At 41.4% G+C, this 20413-nt stretch overlaps 1 protein-coding gene across 9 annotated transcripts in view; it reads left to right on the plus strand.

The window, feature by feature from the left end:
- Positions 1-879: 879 nt before the first annotated feature.
- The window catches only part of LOC121915974 (B-cell receptor CD22-like), a 21858-nt gene continuing 2324 nt past the window's right edge, over positions 880-20413 (plus strand). Inside the window, exons 1-13 of one of the 9 annotated variants that reach the window (XM_042440655.1) lie at positions 880-1256; positions 2560-4187; positions 5574-5987; positions 7366-7662; positions 8160-8432; positions 8546-8812; positions 10181-10447; positions 11522-11785; positions 12068-12331; positions 13149-13248; positions 13681-13744; positions 15161-15318; positions 16503-16587. In XM_042440655.1, coding sequence (XP_042296589.1) covers positions 4154-4187; positions 5574-5987; positions 7366-7662; positions 8160-8432; positions 8546-8812; positions 10181-10447; positions 11522-11785; positions 12068-12331; positions 13149-13248; positions 13681-13744; positions 15161-15318; positions 16503-16587 — 2487 coding nt within the window. In that variant the 5' untranslated portion in view covers positions 880-1256; positions 2560-4153. Of the gene's footprint in view, positions 1257-2424; positions 4188-5573; positions 5988-7334; positions 7663-8159; positions 8433-8545; positions 8813-10180; positions 10448-11521; positions 11786-12067; positions 12332-13009; positions 13249-13680; positions 13824-15160; positions 15319-16502; positions 16588-19315; positions 19613-20413 lie in introns of those variants that run through there. The other 8 variants (XM_042440658.1, XM_042440656.1, XM_042440659.1 and 5 more) reach the window with 8 other exon arrangements.

Raw genomic sequence — 20413 nt, forward strand, 5'->3', positions numbered from 1 at the left:
AGATGGTTGATATTGCTCCCTGAGATCTCCATGGCATCATGCTTCAGGCACTTGCCTTTAGTAAGGCTGCATCCGGAATGCAGAAAAATATCCAGTTTGACATCGCTTTAATTGCCATAGCTCAGTGCTATGGAATGCTGGGATTTTTACTTTGTTGTGGCACCTGAGCTCTCTGGCAGAACAGACTGAATTTCTCACAACACTACAGTTCCCATAACTCCATAGCATGGAACCAAGGCAATGTCAAACTGGATTATTTCTGTGGTGTGAATGCAAGAAAGGTAAGATATAAGTAAAGGGATGGATAGATGGATGGACTTGGAAGCTGCGGGGCATTTGTGTGTATGTGTGTGAATGTACTGTACCACACTTAAAATACATTAGGTTGGGAAAGTTTCCTTTCTGCATTACAAATTTCCTCATTCCATTCCATTCCTTAAATTCTAGCTAAGGAAGCAAGTACAGTATATGTGTAAGGAAGCATGTGCGTGTGTATAAAGCAGAGGTTGTAAAACATTAACTTCATGACATGTAAAATATTTACTTCCTGACCACTTTTTCTTCAATATATATAGATATGACATAATTATATGCCAATAATAATTGGCAATTTGTTTCCCCAAATTTAAACATTAATGGGAGGTCCACAACCTATTTAAAAAGCAAATTGCTTCTTCTGGAGGCATCTGGGTGAGAAAATATACCCCTTTGGAATTCCAGAAAAAGAGCAAATCCAAGAGGCTGGAGGCACTGAGGGCAACAAAGAGGATCTTTAGGGACCGCCTAGGGTTGCACTTTGCTGACTCCTTCCCTAGCACTTGCCTCTTGTTGGGGCCAATGCTAGATATTTACAAAGCTTCTTTCTCCCCTCCTTTCCAGAAAATCTGGACCTTGGAGACTCCAAAGAACTTCCCTGCACTGTTGGCAAGGAGAAGAAAGCACAGGATCAGGACCCCTAAGCAGATGTTTCAGATGGGAGGATTCAGAACAAGTCCATGAAGAGGAGGAAGGAAAACTGAAACTCCCTCCATGCCACATTTGATTCTTCTTCCTTTTCTTCTGTTTTTATTTCAAAGATACCTTGTGTTTGCTTATTTAAAAAAATATTCCAAATGCCATTAAAGAGTGTGACATTTTAAAAAACGAACAAAGTCTGACATGATTGTTAACAATGGTGCATTTTTGCTTCAATAATATTAAATCATAAGAGGGGGGAAACAATTCAGCAAACAACGTTCAGATCACTCATCAGTAGAGTATGTTTCTCCTGCCACTGTTTCATGTGCTCCCACCTACTTACCTCCTTCTCCTTCTATTTATTTATGTTGCACCATCAATATTTTACATGGTCTTTTAAGGTACAAGAATTGAAAACCTTGGGCCCTTTTATATATGCCAAAGGCATACTTTTTTCCTGGACTAAGCAGTTATGAAGGTCCCTTGCTTGCTTGTTGGTATAGCTTTGGGATTCGCTGATTTCAGATGAAGTGAAAAGCTTTCTGCTGCTTTCAGTAGGATCAAAAGGAGCTACCAAGGCTGCATCGACACTGCAGAATTAATACAGTTTGGCACCACTTTACTGCCATGGCTCAGTGCTATGAAATACTGGGATCTGTAGTTTTGTGAGCTATTTAGCCTTCTCTGTCAGAGAGGTGACACCTCTCTGAACTACAGATCCCAAGATTCCATAGGATGGAGTCATGACAGTTAAAGCAATGTCCACTTGCATTCATTCTACAGTATGGCATCAGTCCATATCTATTGTGGAAATGTTTTAATAGAGAATCAGAGATTCCAATAGACCTTTTTGAAGTCTGCTCCAGGCTCTTGGTTGCGTAAACCAAAGTAATCTTATTTGAGGTTTTCACTAGGGATGGGTGATCATTTTATGTGATCACTGAGTACAATCCTGACTTAAAATTTGCACTGGGGGAGTAGTACCAGAAGCCATAGCCATGGAGCCATAGTTGCATGTGAAACATAAATCTCCAAATGCAGGATTTAAGCCCTTGCCAGCATTGCAAATGTTGAAACAGCCTTTTGCAATGAGTTCCATGGAGTACAAAAAGCAAAAAACAAACAAACAAAAATACACACACAACCAAATAAGTTTATGATTGTTTATTTTTATTAGCTATTTATTTCATTTTAATGCCGCCTTTCCCCCTAAAAGGGACCCAAGGCAGCTCACCATGGTGGTTGAACTATGGAGTTTATCGAATGGGAGGAATGTCTCTTAAATTCGAATGAAAAGAAATTGGGGCCAGAACGCATTCATTTAAAGTCGCCAGTTTAGCGCAATTACATGAATGCACATTGCATTCAAACTGGCTTCCCATTGCCCAAAAATAGCATGCCATTGCCCAAATTTGCGTGTGGCAGTCTATCACGCAATAACGTGAAACCCCATGATTGAGTTTGGACTGACTTCCCATTGCCCAAATTTGTGTGTAGTGGGTTATCATGCAATAACATTAAACCCCATGATTGCATTCAGATTGCCATTGGATTATACTTCCAATTTCCCTTGTCTGAAAGCGTTTTCTTGTTCTTATTTAGTATTCAGGCACATCTGCTAAAAGAGCCTTCTCCAGAGGGAAGGAAACAAGTTTTTAGAAGTGACAGAGGCACATGATCTTTCCCCAACATGCCCCCAAGATTCAGCACAATGACCAGCCAGCATTTTGCCAGTATCAGAAAAAAACAGTTGCTTTAAAGAAAACCCCAAACTCAGAGATGTAAATCATGCAAATGACTTCATTGCCAGTAATCTGTTTCCTGTTCCTGTTCAAATATTTTGAACTGACAAAATCGAACAACTACTATCCTGGTGCTTTCTCTTTTATTTGCTACATTCTCCTCAGATAACATATTTCTTCAAATCCAGTTTGACTGCAAAACAGTTTCCTGAATTTGGGCATTTATAGGTAAGATGGTCTTTTTCTGCTATGGATAGGCTGGCTTTAACCTTCTGGATTCTGTTGTGTAGCTTCAAGAGAAAGCAATGGTAATAATGAAGTGGACAACACAAATGCTATGTGTTTTGCTCCTTTTGAATGTTAAATCACTGTTAAGCTAGGAGAGGATTGGGCATTTTTGTGTCCAGTGGTGCAACTGGGTATGTAAAGGTGATAGAGTGGGCAACTTTACTGTTTTGGGTACTATCATGAACTCTGTCTAACCTCACATCAGTCATTCAATGAAATACTGCCTGGTGCTTCTACTGGTAAGAGTTCCTGCTGGGCACCACACACTCCTTTGCAATCTGACTCACATCTCTTTGGGTGGGTATCATCTTTACCAAAAATACCTCAGCCTGAACCACAGAAACTCAGCCAGGCTTGACGTTGCTGAAACAGATGTACTGCTGGGTTCCTCTGGTGCCTGAACAGGACAGTGAAAGGGAAGTTTATGTGACAGATGTAGGGTCCTTGGCCTCCTAGTTTTCTGACCTTCATAGCTTGTGGTCTTCCACAGAATGTGCCAACAAGGGTTGGCACTCCACCCAAGGAAGGGTGGCATATGGTTAGCTCATTGAGCTCATCTCCAGCTACAGATTTGCACAGGTAGGAAAACAGTTTATATTTCTACAAAGACATATGCGTTTATTCAGGAGGGTTTTGATTTTTGTCAGGGGACACCATCAGTGATTTTCAAAATGATGTGGCCCTGCTGTCTTTAGCCTTGACACCTTTCAGTGGCCCTGCTCTTGTGCCTTTGGGCCATCAATACATGAAAGTGAATGTTCTGAACATTTCTAGTGGGATTTAAACTTCGTTTGGTTTGCTACACAGTTCTCTCTAACCTTTGTTACCAGGCTGTTGTAAGGATAAAATGGGCGATTAAAAGATTGCCATCTGTGAGGTTAGGTTCTATCCCCTCCCCAGTGGATAGGAAAAACCTCTGGCACTTTCTGCAGTGTGTTTTGGACCATAGTAAGCAGTTTATGCTTATCTCCCCAGTCTCTGCCTGCCCTATACTCCCAGATCTCAGCTTTCAGTCCTAAAATCTGCTGGCCTGGCAACTCTAGTCTATGTACATGCTACAACTGGGTGATCCTCTTTTATGTGATGAGTAATGACATAAAGGAATCAGTGGCTTTAATCGATAATCCATATTTCTTTTCACAGACTTAGCTCTTGAATGAACTACAATGTGGCACTTCCTTTGGCTGTTCTTCTTTAAGGGTAATTCATGCACTACAGAATTTATTTCCATCAACAAGAGTAATTTATGTTTCTGATTTAGTTGTTGTTTTAGGCTTATTGTCCTCTTTGGTCTACGGGAAAGGATAGATAGGTGGCAACCGAGTTCTTGTATGGTCTAAGTAAATGTCTTGTAAGGGTTTAGAAGCTGAGAACACCCCAGCCATTAACTGCAGTGTAAGGACGGGAAAATTTGATAGTCCTCAATTTTTTGGACCTCAAATATGAAACTTTCTTTTTTAAATTTTATTGACTTAAAAACATTTATAACACATTAGCAATGTAGCATTATATGCATATTTTACACAGTTACATATTTCTCCTGCATCTGTACTTCTCCAGACTTCATAAACATTTATTTTGCTCACTTTTCTCAACTTCAGATTCTTATTGTTGTTTGTTATCTATCATAGATGTTTGCAAGAAAAGATGGGAAGGTGTCAATTTTAAATTCTGAAATATGAAGTTTTCAAATATTGTGGTTGTTATGTGCCTTTAGGTTGTTTCTGATCTATGGCGAAACTATTTTGTGGTCTTGTTGGCAGCATTTATTCGGAGGAGTTTGGGCATTGCTTTCCTCTGAGGCTGAGAAAGTGTGACTTGTCCAAGGTTACTCAATAGGGTTCCATGACAAAGCAGGGATTCGAACTCTGTCTTCACAGAGTCAACTTTGCAACTTTGCAAAAATCCTTAAAAATGAGCTGAACTGAAATTGTCCTCCATCTGAACCAATCAAATTCTAGAAGTGAATTTGTTCCCAGAACAGAGACAGCTATCTAATGCCTTATCTATAGGTATTACAGATAAAGAGAATGATCGGTAGGATTTATTTGCAAGCCAGTATATACAGGGTCGCAATGTAAGAGACTAAAATGAAATAAATAATAAGGAACCTGAGAAAAGAAGCATCATGGAGAGGAGCAGTTTAAGAAGCAAGAGGCAAATGAAAGCAAAGGCTGATGTCTGAAAAACATTAAGCGATTCAGATTTGAGGAGTGGTTCCAACAATTCAGGATTTCAAACATTTTGCTTAGAATAGAAACCCCTTCCATCTATGTGATATAAGAAGCTGTTTTTTGGGGGAAGGGGGAGCCATTAAAAATGGATAGCAAGGTTGGACTATAGTTTTGAAGATAAGATTGTTAAAGCAACTTCAGCGAGAGGAATTAGTTGCATTTTGTATATGTCCGTGTTCCTTACATATGAGTGGAATGTTCTAGGGACAGAATTCTTAGGTTCAGTTTCCGTTGGGTAAGATAACATTGGGGAGGCCTATGAGGTTTTTGGCATTACTGTATTTTTGTTTGCTTGTTTTTTGGGAAGGTGGCATGAGCTGGTGAAAATATCTCATGAGCTTTGCCTTTTCAGGTGTTCTCTGTAATGAAAATGCACTGACCATAAACCCCAGTTCTCTGACTGCCTGGAAAGGATCCTGTGTGTTGATTCCATGCCAATTCAAGACACATTTTCACACATTTGAACTCCACAACACCTCCCTGATTTGGTATTCTAAGCCTGAGTGGGATGCTGATCTGAAAAAATATAATGGTATCTTGTTATACAATGGCTCTACAACCTCAGAAAACTATATGCCCTCAGCAAGTCCCACTTTTCAAGACCGGGTGAGCTTCACTGGGAATTTAAACAACAAAAACTGCAGCCTGAAGATTTCACAGATCCAAGGAAGTGATAATGGTAACTTCGGAGCAAGACTTTATGGTTATGATCAACATTCGTCTAAAGTACAGATGTGGTTTCTCAGTGCTTCTGTTCAGGTTTCTGGTAAGAACCTTTCAAATGTTCTCTTCTTGCCTTCTTACACCTCCCCAAAGTGGTCATGAAGGGGCAAAGCATACAGGCAAAAATCACCAACTTAAGGGTGGCATGGGGGCATGGTGTATGCACACCATATGCCCCAACACTACCCCCTTCATGCTGCCCCACTGCCTGCACAGAAAGCGGCGTCACAGTGTGTTTCAGCAGCATGGCGTTCAAACATGCCGTACTGCAGAAATGGGGAAAAGCCATGGCGGCAGAAAGGGTGGCATTTTGCTGGCACAAATGCTGGTGAAACATCAGGAATAAACTCTTCTAGAACATGGCCACATAGCCCGAAAACCCCACAAAAATATATAACTGATAGTAAGTTTAAGAGTTACTACTTTGTGTGCAGTGCAACTGACCACTTTCCTGATCCTGGCCTGTGAGATCCTTATAGCGGAAGAAGATAGGCAGGTAGACTGCTGCAGCACAAGGATTAAATACTTCACCTGAGGAAGTGACTATGGAGCCTTTTTGGCTGAAGTTATGGAGACAGAATAAATGTAGGAATTATGGATAAATCTCAGAATTTATATAATAACATGTCACCTCTAAGAACAAATGGAACAGGCCGACATGGATTAGGAAGTTTCTTATAACAGGGGTGCACAACTATGGGAAAGCTAGGGGCCAATTTTCTCTCGAGATGAGCCTGCACCCTGTACCACCACAGTAAGGCCAAATACCTCAGTTTTCCTTGTGCAGCCCCTCTCAAAAGTGATGTCAACATTTTCAGAAGGCTAGCAGAGGAAAAGTGAGATATTTCGTATTGATAGGGTGTTCTGGATTAGGGTGGGGTGCAATTGCATGTTTCATGCATTTTTGGACACTCCAGGGGCCACAGAAATGGGATCCATGGACTATAGGTTCTTCTCCCCTGTTTTATAACTTTCCTTGAAATAAGATGGATGGATGGATGAATGGATAGATAGATAGATAGATAGATAGATAGATAGATAGATAGATAGATAGATAGATAGATATCCCATTAGACCATTGAGAGAACGAATGGAGTTTCTGACAATCTCCGATCTTATGCACAGCATTGACTTTGTTCATATTTGAACATGAGTGTTCATTCTCATCTCAAATACTATGGAGCTGGAATGAGGACAAGAATCTCAAGCAGATGAAATACTCACTGTATGTAATCTATATTTATCCTCTTTTACTATGTACAATTTCTATATGCTAATTCTTTCCATTTTTCTTAATATATATTATCTTATTTTCTCTCTCTCAATATATATATATATATATATATATATATATATATATATATATATATATATATATTAAAAAGAGTAGTCAGCATTTTCTCTTTATCTGCTGGTTGCAGACTCACCTCCAAAACCCAAGATAATGCTCAATCCCAAGCAAATCCAAGAAGGAAGGAGAATTCAAGTGACCTGCTCAGTTTTTTACCATTGTCCTGATGAACCAGTAATGGTGATTCTCAGTGGCTTGGAGGAGGAGCGAGTATATCGCCAAGTACCAACTTATGTTGACAGAGTGGCCCAGACAGTGCTGAGTTTTGCCCCGACTTGGAAGGACCACAGGAAACAGCTGACATGTGTGCTGAAAAGCCACAAAGGGACAGAATTATCCCAGAGTACTGTGGAACTAGATGTGAAACGTGAGTGTCTAGTGGGAATGGAAGAACTGGGATCAGTGAGGCTCTTTAAAATCACTTTCTGCAGGGACTAAATTCAGGAACACTAAAAATCAATCACATTGTGGTTTGCGAATGCCAATTCTATTCATTTCAAGGGTAGCTTCCTGGAATAATGTGTATTGCTTGTTTTTGTTTTATACCATCCGGTCAGCTCTGACCTATGGTGCCCTTGCCATAGGGTTTTCCTATTGCCTTCCTCTGAGGCTGAGAAAGTATGACTTTCCTAAGGTCACCCAGTAGATTTTCATGGCTGAATGAGAAATTCGAACCCAAGTCTCCCAGGGTCCTGGAATCATGACACCACACCTGCTCCTAGTTAGTACAATGAGTATGAAAGGAAGACATTTAACAATCTTATCAGCCACACTTACATGTGCATTGGCTTGGATCCAGACTTAGTTCTTCTTTGAGGAGACCCACTGATATCATTGGAACTATATAATGTTGTCTTATTTCAGATGCTCCCAAGGGAATTCAGTTGAATGCTATTCCTGGGGTCACAGTCCAAGAGGGGAAGAAACTATCCCTCAAGTGCATGGTCAACAGCAGCAACCCAGCTATCTTTCGGTACCAGTGGTATAAGAATGAAAACCTTCTGAGTTATGAGAGGTTGGATAATGACAAAATGGAATTCAATCCTATACGAGAGCAGGATTCTGGTAGTTACAAATGTGTAGCTGAAAATGAGGTTGGATTTGCAAACTCAAAAATGCTGACTATAGATGTTCAATGTGAGTTGGTTCACTGGGCTGGTATGGTGTCTCTTTTTCCTTGGGCATCCAAGAAATGACCCCAAATCTTGAAACTTGTGTCCACATTTCAGCTTTCTATTTTATTTCCCCAGATCCACCCAAAGAGACCAAAGTTATATGCTCAGCGTGTAATGGAAATGTCAAGGAGAAGGACCAAGTGGTCTTGCAGTGTTCTTCTAAAGGCAACCCCCCTCTCAGGCATTATCAGTGGTACAAAGTTAATGAGCCATCTGTAATCAGCAATCGTAAGGAGCTGCGTTTTGAGACAATCCAGCCAAGCAATTCCAGCACTTACTTTTGTAGAGCCTATAACAGCATTGGCAATTCGACATCTCCATCTTTCAAACTCGATGTTAAGTGTAAGTAAGCACAGATTCTGGAAATGGAGGGTTTATAGCCATTGTGCAGGAGCAGTGGCCTTCAAGATGGTTTTTGACTATAATTCCCATCATCTCTGACCATTGCCCATGATGTCTGGTGAAGTTTCTCAATAGCAATACAGTGCTGGGAGCTATTACTGTGACGAGATCTTGAATGGGTCGAGTCACAAATTAATTTTACGCTATATTTGGTACTGATGGAGATGAAAATTGCTGGCACTGGCATGTTGATATTATAGATCATCCTAGCTCCTTGTGTTTTTAAACTCTTCTTGTTAGCCATGGCTACAGGGGCTGCTGAATTTATTCCCTAGTCTTGAGGACACTACCCTTTTGTTGCCAGTGTGCGCGGTGTATCAGTGTGCTAGTAAGTAGAGGAAGCATCCTTATTTTTGGCCAGTGCCTCTAGCCAAGATCCTATCTCAAGCCGGCATAGTGTAATGCTCCACCCACACAGTTCAGCATCCTCATTGTCATGCTGCTATCTGTCAAGTCGCTGCATCTGTTCCTTCCAAATGGGGAAGTGGGAGGAGGCAATTCAGAGGAGGAAAATGCAGAAGGTCCATCCTCGTAGAAGAGAAGAAATGAAAGTGCAATCCCAAATACAATACACTATCCTTTCCTTCTTTAAGAGCAGGTGTTTCTTCTTCTTCTGAATTGTTTCCCATTCGTCCCTCTCCCCACTGATATGGAGAAGGAGCATCCCTCTTGGACTCAACAGCTGTGGCGGGGCAAGACTTTGGAGGGGGCAGAAGGGACAAGAGAATTGTCCCCTGTGCCTTCTCCCAAAAGAGACATATAGACATACAGACGTTGTATCTGCAGGGGAATCATTCTGGACAAACCTCCAGAAACAACAACAACAAGAGACCTCAGTTCCCATTGTCTCCAGTGGTGGTGTGCACACAGGTACTAGTGTGGCCGCATGCATGCACTATTGGGGACAATGGGGCATGCCATCCATGGATGTTCAAATCCGCAAATAGCAATCCCATGGATGGTGAGGCCCCACTGTACATATGTGTAAACCACATTTGACACACATTGTATGCAACTAACAGGTTTTTGCTATCTGGATGTTTTTTAAAGATTTTAACTACTCCCTCACAAGGATTTTAAAGTGTGACCTCAATTTCTGAAGCAGCATTTGCAGTACAGCAATTTCCTCATCTCCTCTGTAAAATGCAGCACCATACCTGAGGCATCCATCTTTACCCATAATGGAAATATCTGGAGGGCATCAGTTTGCCTACTGTAAAGGCGTCTTCCCGTTCATCTCAAGTGGAATATACATTTGCTGTAATATGATAACACAAAGAAATATACCGATCTGTTTTTTCCTCCCAGATGGTCCTAAGGATGTCAGACTTGCCATTTTAAATCACTTACCCATCAAGGAAGGAGATAATATCAAATTTAACTGCTCTGTGGGTAGCAGTAACCCCACAATTAGTCGGTACAAGTGGCTGAAGTCAACAAATTACATGGGTGTGCCTTCCAAACTACCAGTAATAACCTTATCTGCAGAACCTGGATCTGCTACTTCTTACAAATGTGAAGCATGCAACACTATTGCTTGTATTACATCTCCAGCAGTCACTGTAGATGTGCACTGTGAGTAATTTTATTTGATTTCCCAATTGCATCACTTGGACAACAAATTCATGGGTTGATGGGGAGGTTATGGGAGGACAGGTACATTCATTTGTCACTCTAAGGTGATCCCAACGCATAGGCTATATAGCTTCTCTGTCTCTTTACACAGCAATTTCAGGAATGACAAGATAAATACAGCTGCATAGTTAACTCGGGGGATGACCATATTTGTGTAGACAGAGCCGTTTGCATTATCAGACCATTTATTGGAGGATGACACATCTTCCTAGCATCCTGCTACTGGCAAATGCATAGGTTTGGGGTGGGTGGGTTTTTTTGCTAACATATACATGTCATTTTTCAGGGGTGCTATAGAGGCTGCTATTCCCATCCCCATTTCGCAGAAGCCAAAGCCCTGTTCCAGCCTCTGAAGCCCATCCACATGGTCATCTTTTGCCGCATGGAGAAGCATTTGGCCATGTTCCTACAACTCGATGCAAAATAGTTATAGCAGCACCGAGATTTGTGAAATGCCCTGGTGGATCTCAGCAGAGTCAGCACTGATGTAACCATTTCACATCTGGCTACAGGACATGCCAGATGTTTCTTCAATCCTGCCAACTCTGCACCAGACATTGAATGGCACACAGTGGGGTGTATATGTGTGTGGGGTGGTGGTCTTTAAAAGCTTAATGGTAAATCTCTTGGTGGTGGTATATAACTCTGCCTAACGTAGGTGTGCATGCAGAATCACCACACTGTGCTGAACCATCTAAGACTGCAGCTAATGCTTCAAGTGCTTTCATAGTGCTGTATCACACAAAGGCTTTTGGACACTGCCTAGCAAAACTGTGGACCATTTCAGTTACCATTTGCACAAAGGAAATCTATGGGTGCAAAATGATTTTGAATGTTCAGCACAATAGGCTGATTTAAAAACCCAAACCTAGGTGACACATTGGTCCACTGGTTTTGCCATAGTGGGATTATCTTGCAGTGGATCCCTAAGTGGTATTGTTTGAGGGGAGGAGGATTCAAGGCTCAGGACATGTGAGGGTCTCTATGTGATACCTTGTCTTTCCCTTCCCACAGTTGCCCCCAAGGAAGTAAAAGCTGTACAAAAACCACGAGGGCCAATTAATGAAGGCTCACCTGTGAAGCTGATTTGTGAAGTGGGGAGAGCAAATCCCACAAATGTCACCTATATATGGTACAAAGATACGCATCAGATGATCCAAGCAACTGCCATACTGACCATCCAGGATGCGACTGCAAGGAATTCTGGCTCTTACCAATGCAAAGTCAAAAACAGTGTGGGCATATCCTCCTCCTCCCCTGTTTTGCTGGATGTCCATTGTGAGTAAGAGAATAAGAATGTTTTGCAGGTGTGTGTGTGCGCGCCTTCAGGTTGCTTGTTGACTTGTGACACTTCCATATGTTCCATTCAATCAGTGGGATTTAACTATATGTTGACTCAGCATTCAACACTTAATTGTACAGGTCTCCTCTAGTTGGGGCCTTCGCTGGATCAGATTGTTTGAATTCATACTTGAACTCATTCTGCACTGTTGGGTTGTGGAGTACCTAAAAGTCAGTTGTGTGGCTGAGCTAAACAGCTCTTTCTTTTCTTTCTGGCAGATGGGCCCCGTGACATCCATGTGTCTCTAAATATTCAAGAAGATATCACTGAAGGGAAGGATGTTTCCCTGCGATGTGAAAATGATGCTAATCCTTCAGCAAATATTTATAGTTGGTACTGGAATGGGGAAGAGATTGCTCAGAAGACGACCCAACTCCTTGAACTCCGAAACATCCAGGTTGGGCAATCAGGAGTCTATTTTTGCAAAGTATCCAACCAAGTTGCAGAGGGGGAGTCACTGCCTATGATCCTCATAGTATTCTGTGAGTAATTCATAGCGACGGGTCCTTCATAACTCTAACTTAACTGGTACTTAGCTTGCGGCTGAACATCCTTTGTTAAAAATTACCTGCTTATGGCTATGCAAGCCCAGACATTTCTGCAAGATTTTCAGGGCCAACCTAAGACATTTTGCAAACAGAAGCAAAAGAGAAAATGGTGCCCTTTTCCATTTTATATACAGAAGCTGACCGGAACGAAAAAATGGAATCTTATTTCAATATTGGCAATGGGACAGGAGCTTCCACAAAAGGATGTAGTCCTTGGTTAATTTAATTTTTGAAGGAAATAGGGGATAAACCATTCTTTCCATCCTTCCACCATGCTTGAGAGAAACAGGAGAGGAATATGAGGTGCATAGCCCTATCTTCTGAAAAGGAATGGTGGAGGTGCAGCAGAAAAATACTGCTGTTCCTAGTATCTGTCATTGAATCACTTGCCACACTCTGTCTCATAGTAGACCTGAAAGGAAACAAAAGTGAGAGAACATTTTTCTTAACGGCAAGTTCCTTTTTCAGGGTGATGGATGATATAGAGGTTTTGGCGTGTGTAATGGAAAATACAGTGCTTTCCTAGCTAGCTTTGAGATACAGTAGTTGCATAGAGAAGAAGAGACCAGTATGTTTAGCCATAACAGTTAACTGATTACTTTTTTTTGAAAGTCACTTTCCAAGCTCTTGGAGACATCCTTACTTGTGAAGACGCATTGAAGCAAATTTCCTTGTGATGAGGAAGAAGGTTTTTCATTGTTAAATCCAACACCTGCAAACTGTGCCCCCTTTTCCCTTTTGTATTATGTAGACAGCAGAGCCACAATGATAAAACACACCTTGATTGGCTTGGGCACAATTCTTGCCCTGATTATCCTGCTGGGGTTGCTGGTCCATGGGCTGCGGAGATGGTAAGTGATGGTTTGGGAGATGTGTTCAGTGATGGCGCACCCCTTAGCTGACTCCAGCCACACTTCATTTAAATTACTTAAAATCTAATCATAGAGTGGGGAATCCTTGAGTATGGGATGTAGTTGAAGAAAGCAGCCCTTCCTGGTTCTGTGGTGCAGTTCTGAATTGTAAGGCATCAGCTTTCCAAAAGCCCTATTCCTGGTGGAAATGAAAATAGACAAACTAGTGACTGATATGGACCAATCTTGGTATCTGCCTTTTGGAACTAAGCTGGAAGTTGTGACTATAGCGATTCTCGGAATGATTGTTTGTACATAAAAATGTACCGGTCACAAAGTATGGTATCAAAAAAGGACTTCTGGCAGTTGGCCAGTAAATTGCTTCATAAACTGCCAATTGGAATATAATCTGTCCTTTTTCTTTCACTGCAGGAAGAAAAATATTGATTCAGCCCCTGGGGGAACACAGAGATCCAGCTCTTTCTTTGTGAAAAAGGTTAAGTACTCTGTTGCCTCAAGTGACTTCTGTGCAACATTGTGAGTTGAGAGCAGTGACCTGAGCTGATCACATGGAGGTGGGAATCATTCAGGCCTCTACATGTTCTTGGACTACAGTTCCCAGTGGGACTAACCAGTCTGGCCTATGGTGAGGTATACTGGGAGTTGCAATCCAACAGTATCTGGAGGGCTGCTGGATTCGTACCCTTGAGATAATAGGTATAAATATGCCAAGGAGAGAAAAACAATTTAAGCTCTGACACTGTCATGGGACCATTTTTCATACTAATTAGCAAAACAAACAAAAACAATTTGTTAACAATGGAACAAGAATATTGTTATGATGGTCAGAGAGGGAACACATCCCTTCTTGCATGACATGGTGCCTGGTATTAACTCTCCTGAATCAAGACTGGAATTTATTTGATTTGGGCCTTGTCTGCACTGGCTATAAGTCCAGAGCCAGTCCTGAACCATTGTGCTTTGGAATTGGACCCAGCCTGGCCATAATGGCGACCGTATGCAATGAGCCAAACCCAGCATGGAGGTTCAGTGTTGTTTGAGCAGGCCAGCCATGCCCATGTCGCATTAGCATGACTAGCCTGGCCCCTGTTCTCAGAGCTACAGCTACTGCTGTTTTACCTCCAGGTACTCCATATATAGGTTGTCAAGTCTGCCGTCACTTCTCACGGTGCTCATCTGTCTGAACAATGAGAAGATAGAGTGGAAGGAACCCCCTATTTGGGGATGGGGTCCCCCTGATCACATGGCCAGGGTCTCCAGATGCCCCAGCCATATACTTGTTGAGGTGTCTCTCTATCCACTCTTCTCATTGGTCCCATGGGTGATCCCCCCTCAGGAGAAGTGGTGGCATGCTGGGCTGCCTACTAATGGACAGTGAAAGGGAATAGTGCAATGTCTGGCATGCAAACAGCTTCCTACAACTTTACCAACTCTGGAGTAATGTTGGGTTAATGAGGAAGAACCAAGGTATTTCACCGGATGTTGCTGTACAATCGTGCCTTTTTGGTGGAAAACTGGGATAAATTGTTGTAATAATTAAATTAATTAAATTAATTAATTTTTGATGTGTGCCCTTGCCCTCCCTCCTAAGAATTCAAAGACGTAGCTGTGTTAGAATAGAAAATCAGCATGCAAAGAGATCTTGTAGCACCTTTGAGACTAACCGAAAGAAAGAAGTTGGTAGCATGAGCTATTGTAGAGTTAAGTCTTCTTCCTCAGATGCATGGGGAAGTAGGCACAAGTCTACAAAAGTGTATGCTCCAGCTTCTTTCTTCCGGTTAGTCTCAAAGGTGCTACAAGATCCCTTTACATACATAAGAGTTCAGAATGATAAAAAAGAAATTATTCCTGTGCAGAGAAAATTAAACTTCTCCGCTATTTTGTTCCATAGGCCAATGCAGAAAAACTCTGTAATACTAACCACCGAGGAAATGAAGAGGAAACAGACGGCTCTGTTGGATTCTTGAACCAGGCTCCAGAAGTTTCCATTACCTATGCAACTGTCCAGTTCCCTCCCAGCTTTTCTGATGGCCGTGTGGTTTATGCCAGGTATAGTGGGCAGGGGATATACATCAGGGGAAACCTATGTATATAAGTCAGTATGTATGCATGCAAATCTGACCTTCTTTCATTCCTGCACACAAGAAAAAAATTCTTTGAAAGCTTTTCTCTCTGCTGAATAAGATTAGGAGAAGTTTGGTGCATTTCCCAATTATTTTACTCACTTTGGGAATTTTTTTGGGAAATTTCATTTGACCTCATTTGTTAAGGAAAACAATGTATTTATTAAAGAAAGCATTGCTTTTTGTGCAAACGTGTTTCTTCCTTGATCAATAAGATTGGGGAGTAGTAGAAAAACAATATTTTGGTTTAAATGGATTTTTCACAAAGAAGTCCCCAAATGCCAAACAATGCCATGGCCCTTGACCATTTTCTTGATGGAACATTTTGATGCATCAAGACACATTTTCTTGTGAGAAAATGTGTGAGGATCACTAATTCTTTTGCAAGATGCCTTAAGTGTATCTCATTCCAGACTATTCACTTACTCTTCCTTGCCCTTGTCAGTTCTTCATATTTGCTTGCCTCTCTTTCTGGGCCCATTAGGCACCATCTCAGAAAAGGAGGAAAGAGGGAGAAAGTGAGTGTGTGAAAAAAAGAATAAGAGAAGATAAAAGATGCAGTGTTCAATGCTTCTTCTCTTTCCTCCTTGATTGAAAAGGACAGATGGACAGAAAGTAACAGTGAAGAGGAGAAGGTGGCCTGAGAAGGCTTGAGGGAATGGAGACGTGGGAAGGAATGGAGAAGGAATGGAGAAAGTGAAGCCCCAGATCCCACTTTTGCAGACCCTCCAAATCCCCTTTTGAAAAGACCTATGTTAAATTATTGGAATTTGGATTCCCAGAATCTCCCATGCTGTTTAGTGTATTCTAGGAGTTGTAACAACTGCAGTGCCCAGTGTTGGAGAGAAGGTGGTGTGTACACAAATAAGGAGGAGGAGAAAGAGAAGGAAAAAGAGATTGAGAAGGAACTTTTCCAAGTCCTTATTTGTTTATTTCAATAAAAACTCCATGGCAATAAAAGGAAAATAGTTACAGTTATAGTCACAATGGAGCAACCTACATACAATAAAATGTTGATCCAGCCAAATGATCTATTGGATCCCAGCAATGGTTTTTTTTCTGCACTTGCCTCTAACATCTTTCTAAGCAGAATCTTTTGATCGCTTGCAGTATCAAACAGCCAAGACTAGATGTTGATCCTTCGGAAGAAAGTGTCATTTACAGTGTAGTAAAGAAACCTGGACTCCCCACAAAGGTATGCATCCCATTTGAACAAGATTCCTCTGTGTTATAGTTTCCTGTAGCCATGTGCCTCCTTTGTTCAAAAAAGCTGAAGAAGCTGGATGGCCCATTCAGCTGAACAGGATCAGCTACAAAGGGGTCTGGTCCCAGGTCAATCCTAACTGAAACTTTTGATATCACACTATGTTTTGGTTGTCACTGGACAGCCTTCCACAACCCAGGACCCTCTAGTCATCCAACTATCATCATCCCCATTCAACAGTTAGGTTGATGGAGATGAGAGTTGTTGTGAACTTGCCTTCTGACATTGGCCCAGGAAAGGCTGACTCATACTTGATGCGATGCAGAGAAAGAGTTGTGTATCTGTATCTGCAGAGAACACTGGAAACTCCACCAACTTTCACTTTAGCGCTGGAGGTTCAGTCTGTGCATCACTATCCTCTCATTTTTAATGTTCCAGTTTGCAGTGGAACAGGGATGGATCAGGACAGTGGGGTAGGAGGAGACTTCTTTGGTGTTGTGAATGGTCCAGGAGCAACAGGTGTGTCCTTTTAGCAGTTTTAAAAAGTGTGCTATTGAATGGTTGTGGCACAAAAATAATATGCAATGCCTTAATGCTCATAGGATTTCATTGAATGGCTGAAATTCTTTTGATGACATGCTTGTGCAGTTCCAGACTACATAAGCATGTTTCCTTTCTTTGAAAGTTGCAGAAAGAAATACGCATTACCTCTTTGTACCATGTTCCTCTGCCCCTGGAAGACAACTTTCACTAGCGCATACTGCTGCAGCTATTAACTGCCTGAGGGAAGTCTGGATTGTGCCTGGCAGTACTTCTTGCTAGAGATCTGTGTGGGCAATCCCAGCAATTTCCTCCCAGCTGCAGAATTCCAGATGCTGTTGGAGTGCAGTCCATGTACTTCCCTAGGCAGTTAAAAGCTATGGCAGCACACTCATCGCGAAATTTGTGTTTTAGTAAGGGAGACTGCGTGGATGCAATATCTTATAGTCTCAGGTTTGTTGGGGTGGTGGTAGTGATGGGTTGAAGCTGTTTTTGTGGGCAGAAATATTTTCTGCTCAATTCCTGATTTACATTGTGCAACTAGACCCTTATACCAACCTTATCCGAGCCATGTTTGCTACTATTTGGATGCTATTTCCCATCTGCCATATGCACAGGCAGAAAGACGAGAATAGACATTTAGGGGTTACAGGAATTCATACTTGGACTAACTCATATAAGACTCCTACATACACATTATGAACTCCTGGGACACTTAAAAGTCCATTCCAGTGAAGAAAGTTTCTTTCAAGCTGGGTATCCCAGCTTTGACTGAGTTCTACTAATCTTTCCACACTTTGGGTCAGTATCTGAGAAGGAGAACCACTATACTAACTACATCCATAAGACACTCTCTTGCTATGTTTAATCCATGATAGCCGATTGGTAATAGTGCCTTAACTTTACTGGTGCTCTTAGCAGCTGGAGACAAATAAGCATTGATGCCAAAGTGTGAAAAATTGCAACAATGCACATAAAAAACAGCCCACAAACTATGAACAAGACACTGAAAATGTTCCCCATTCATATCATAAATGTAACAAATTAATAGTGAACTCAGCGGGTGACATTTGTTTCAGTATTTACTTTCTTCTAAGAGACCCCAGAGTAATGCTAATATTGGGCTGTTCTAATTCAGTTTCCTCTTTTTGGTGCTTTCTGTGAGTGCAAATTACAAGAAACTGGCCTCCTTGAAATAAAATCATTTGTCTAAAATGGATAAACATGTGCTTCCTTTTCATGGCCCAGATAGAATCTCTGCAGAGCGTAACAGGGTCCCAAGGGCCTCTGCCATTGACACCCTTCCCTCCTACGTTGTCATCTTTAACATTTCTAGTGCTTTGGTCAGGTACAAGAGAAAAAAGAATTTCAGTTAGTAAAGATATATATAAAATAAAGTAAAGATTAAAGCAGAACAAAATAAAGATACATAAAATATAATAAGAAAAGCAGGTTTAGACTCAGAAGAAGGAGAAGTGAGGCTAGGAGATAGGAACATTAACAATCTAAGCTATGCGGATGATACCATACTACTAGCGGAAAATATCACAAGCTTGGAACAATTACTAAGCAAGGTCAAAGATGAAAGTGCAAAGGTAGAATTGATGCTGAAAATAAAGAAAACAAAAATAATGACCACAAAAGAAAAACATACTTTCAACATGGATAATGAAGGCACGTTACAGACCGCCCAGAAGGGGCAGTCTCGCACCGCCTTTGCTGCGTCCGGGAACCAAAATGGAGCTTCTTCTTGCGCCCCGGATGGGACACCGCAGGCGCTACTTGCACACTCGCGGTGTCACATCCGGGGCACGACATGCAGACGCTAAGCTCCACATGTAAAGATGGCGGCGCCCGTGTGTATAGGGCGCCGCCATCTTTACGCCCTCGTCACGTGCTAGGGGTGAGGCCGGTATGGACGCTAGGTCCTCGGCCAACCCCTAGCATGTGACGGGGGCGCCGCAAAGGCCCGTCTGTAACGGGCCCTTGACACTGAAATAGTTCAAGACTTCCCATACCTAGGATCAAACATTGACCAGAATGGAGACTTCAATCAAGCAATCAGAAGAAGACTAAGAATGGAAAAGATCTAGACAAGATCTTAGAATATAAAGATCTGCAACTGAAAACTAAAGTTGGATTCATATTTAGAACAGCATTGTTATTGCTTTTCTCTTAGGTTGAGAGAGTGTAACTTGCCGAATATCACCTGGTGGTTTTCTTTGACTGAACAGAGATTGAACCCTGGTCTCCCACTAACCCTCTAAGCACTACACCAGACTGGCTTTCTTCTGTTAAATGCCTGTGTAATATAGATATTGGAAAACTTAGAAGATCTATAAAGAAATAAAAATAAATGCTTGTTTGAAGCAACCTTCAAATGAAAACATATTTGTCTTTTCCAAAAGAAAAGGTGCTGTCTTTCTGGAAAGAGCTACAGAAAAATTTCACTTACATTTTTGTTAAACGAACAATGTGTTGGTCCTCAGTTTTGCAGAGGAAGTCCTACAAAATCTTTAGGGGTGTCTGCTAATATTAACATAGAGAATGATAAACGCCCTCCTCAACTTTGAACATTTCTTCACTGGAAATAGTCAATATTTTAATAGCCTCTGACATAAAGCAAGTTTTGATAGTAACTATGATATTGGCCAAACTTTGATTATCACATAAAATGTACTACATATATGTGGCCTTCCATATATAGACTGCAACTCTCATCAGCCCTAGCCAGTACAGCCAAAATTATAGTCTTCTAGACTGCTATATGTTTTGTGTTTGCGATCTAGCAGCAGCCAGTCTGATATCTGACAAACAGCAGGGGTCACTATATGACAGTCATTCTGACTTGCAAAGGAAATGTAGTATGTTTTATGTTTGATTCATTCACCCATCATTCACAGCAATGATATTGCTACCTACATGGCCAGGAGAAATAGATGCTTGTTGGAATGAGAAAGGGAGGAAGTAAAATGTTCCTGTTTAGGTGAGAAAAAGAGAGATTAGACAAGACACTGCGCCAAGAAACCCTAACTGTCTGTAACTCTACTTCCCACTATAAGCATCTACAGCTAAACTCCATTGTTAGCCTCAACTAGAGTAGACCAATTAAATCAATAGGATTTCCATAAGGTCCAAAGTCTAATTGATTGCATGGAACCAATTTAGTTGGGAACCAATAATTAGGTCTCAGTCATAGTTCTTTGTCCAAATAGGATTGCATCCCACTTTCAGTGCTCCTTAACCACCAGTTGGTTTACAATGTGTAAGCTCATTG

The sequence above is a fragment of the Sceloporus undulatus genome, chromosome 9, assembly GCF_019175285.1.
Source record: "Sceloporus undulatus isolate JIND9_A2432 ecotype Alabama chromosome 9, SceUnd_v1.1, whole genome shotgun sequence".
Taxonomy (NCBI): domain Eukaryota; kingdom Metazoa; phylum Chordata; class Lepidosauria; order Squamata; family Phrynosomatidae; genus Sceloporus; species Sceloporus undulatus.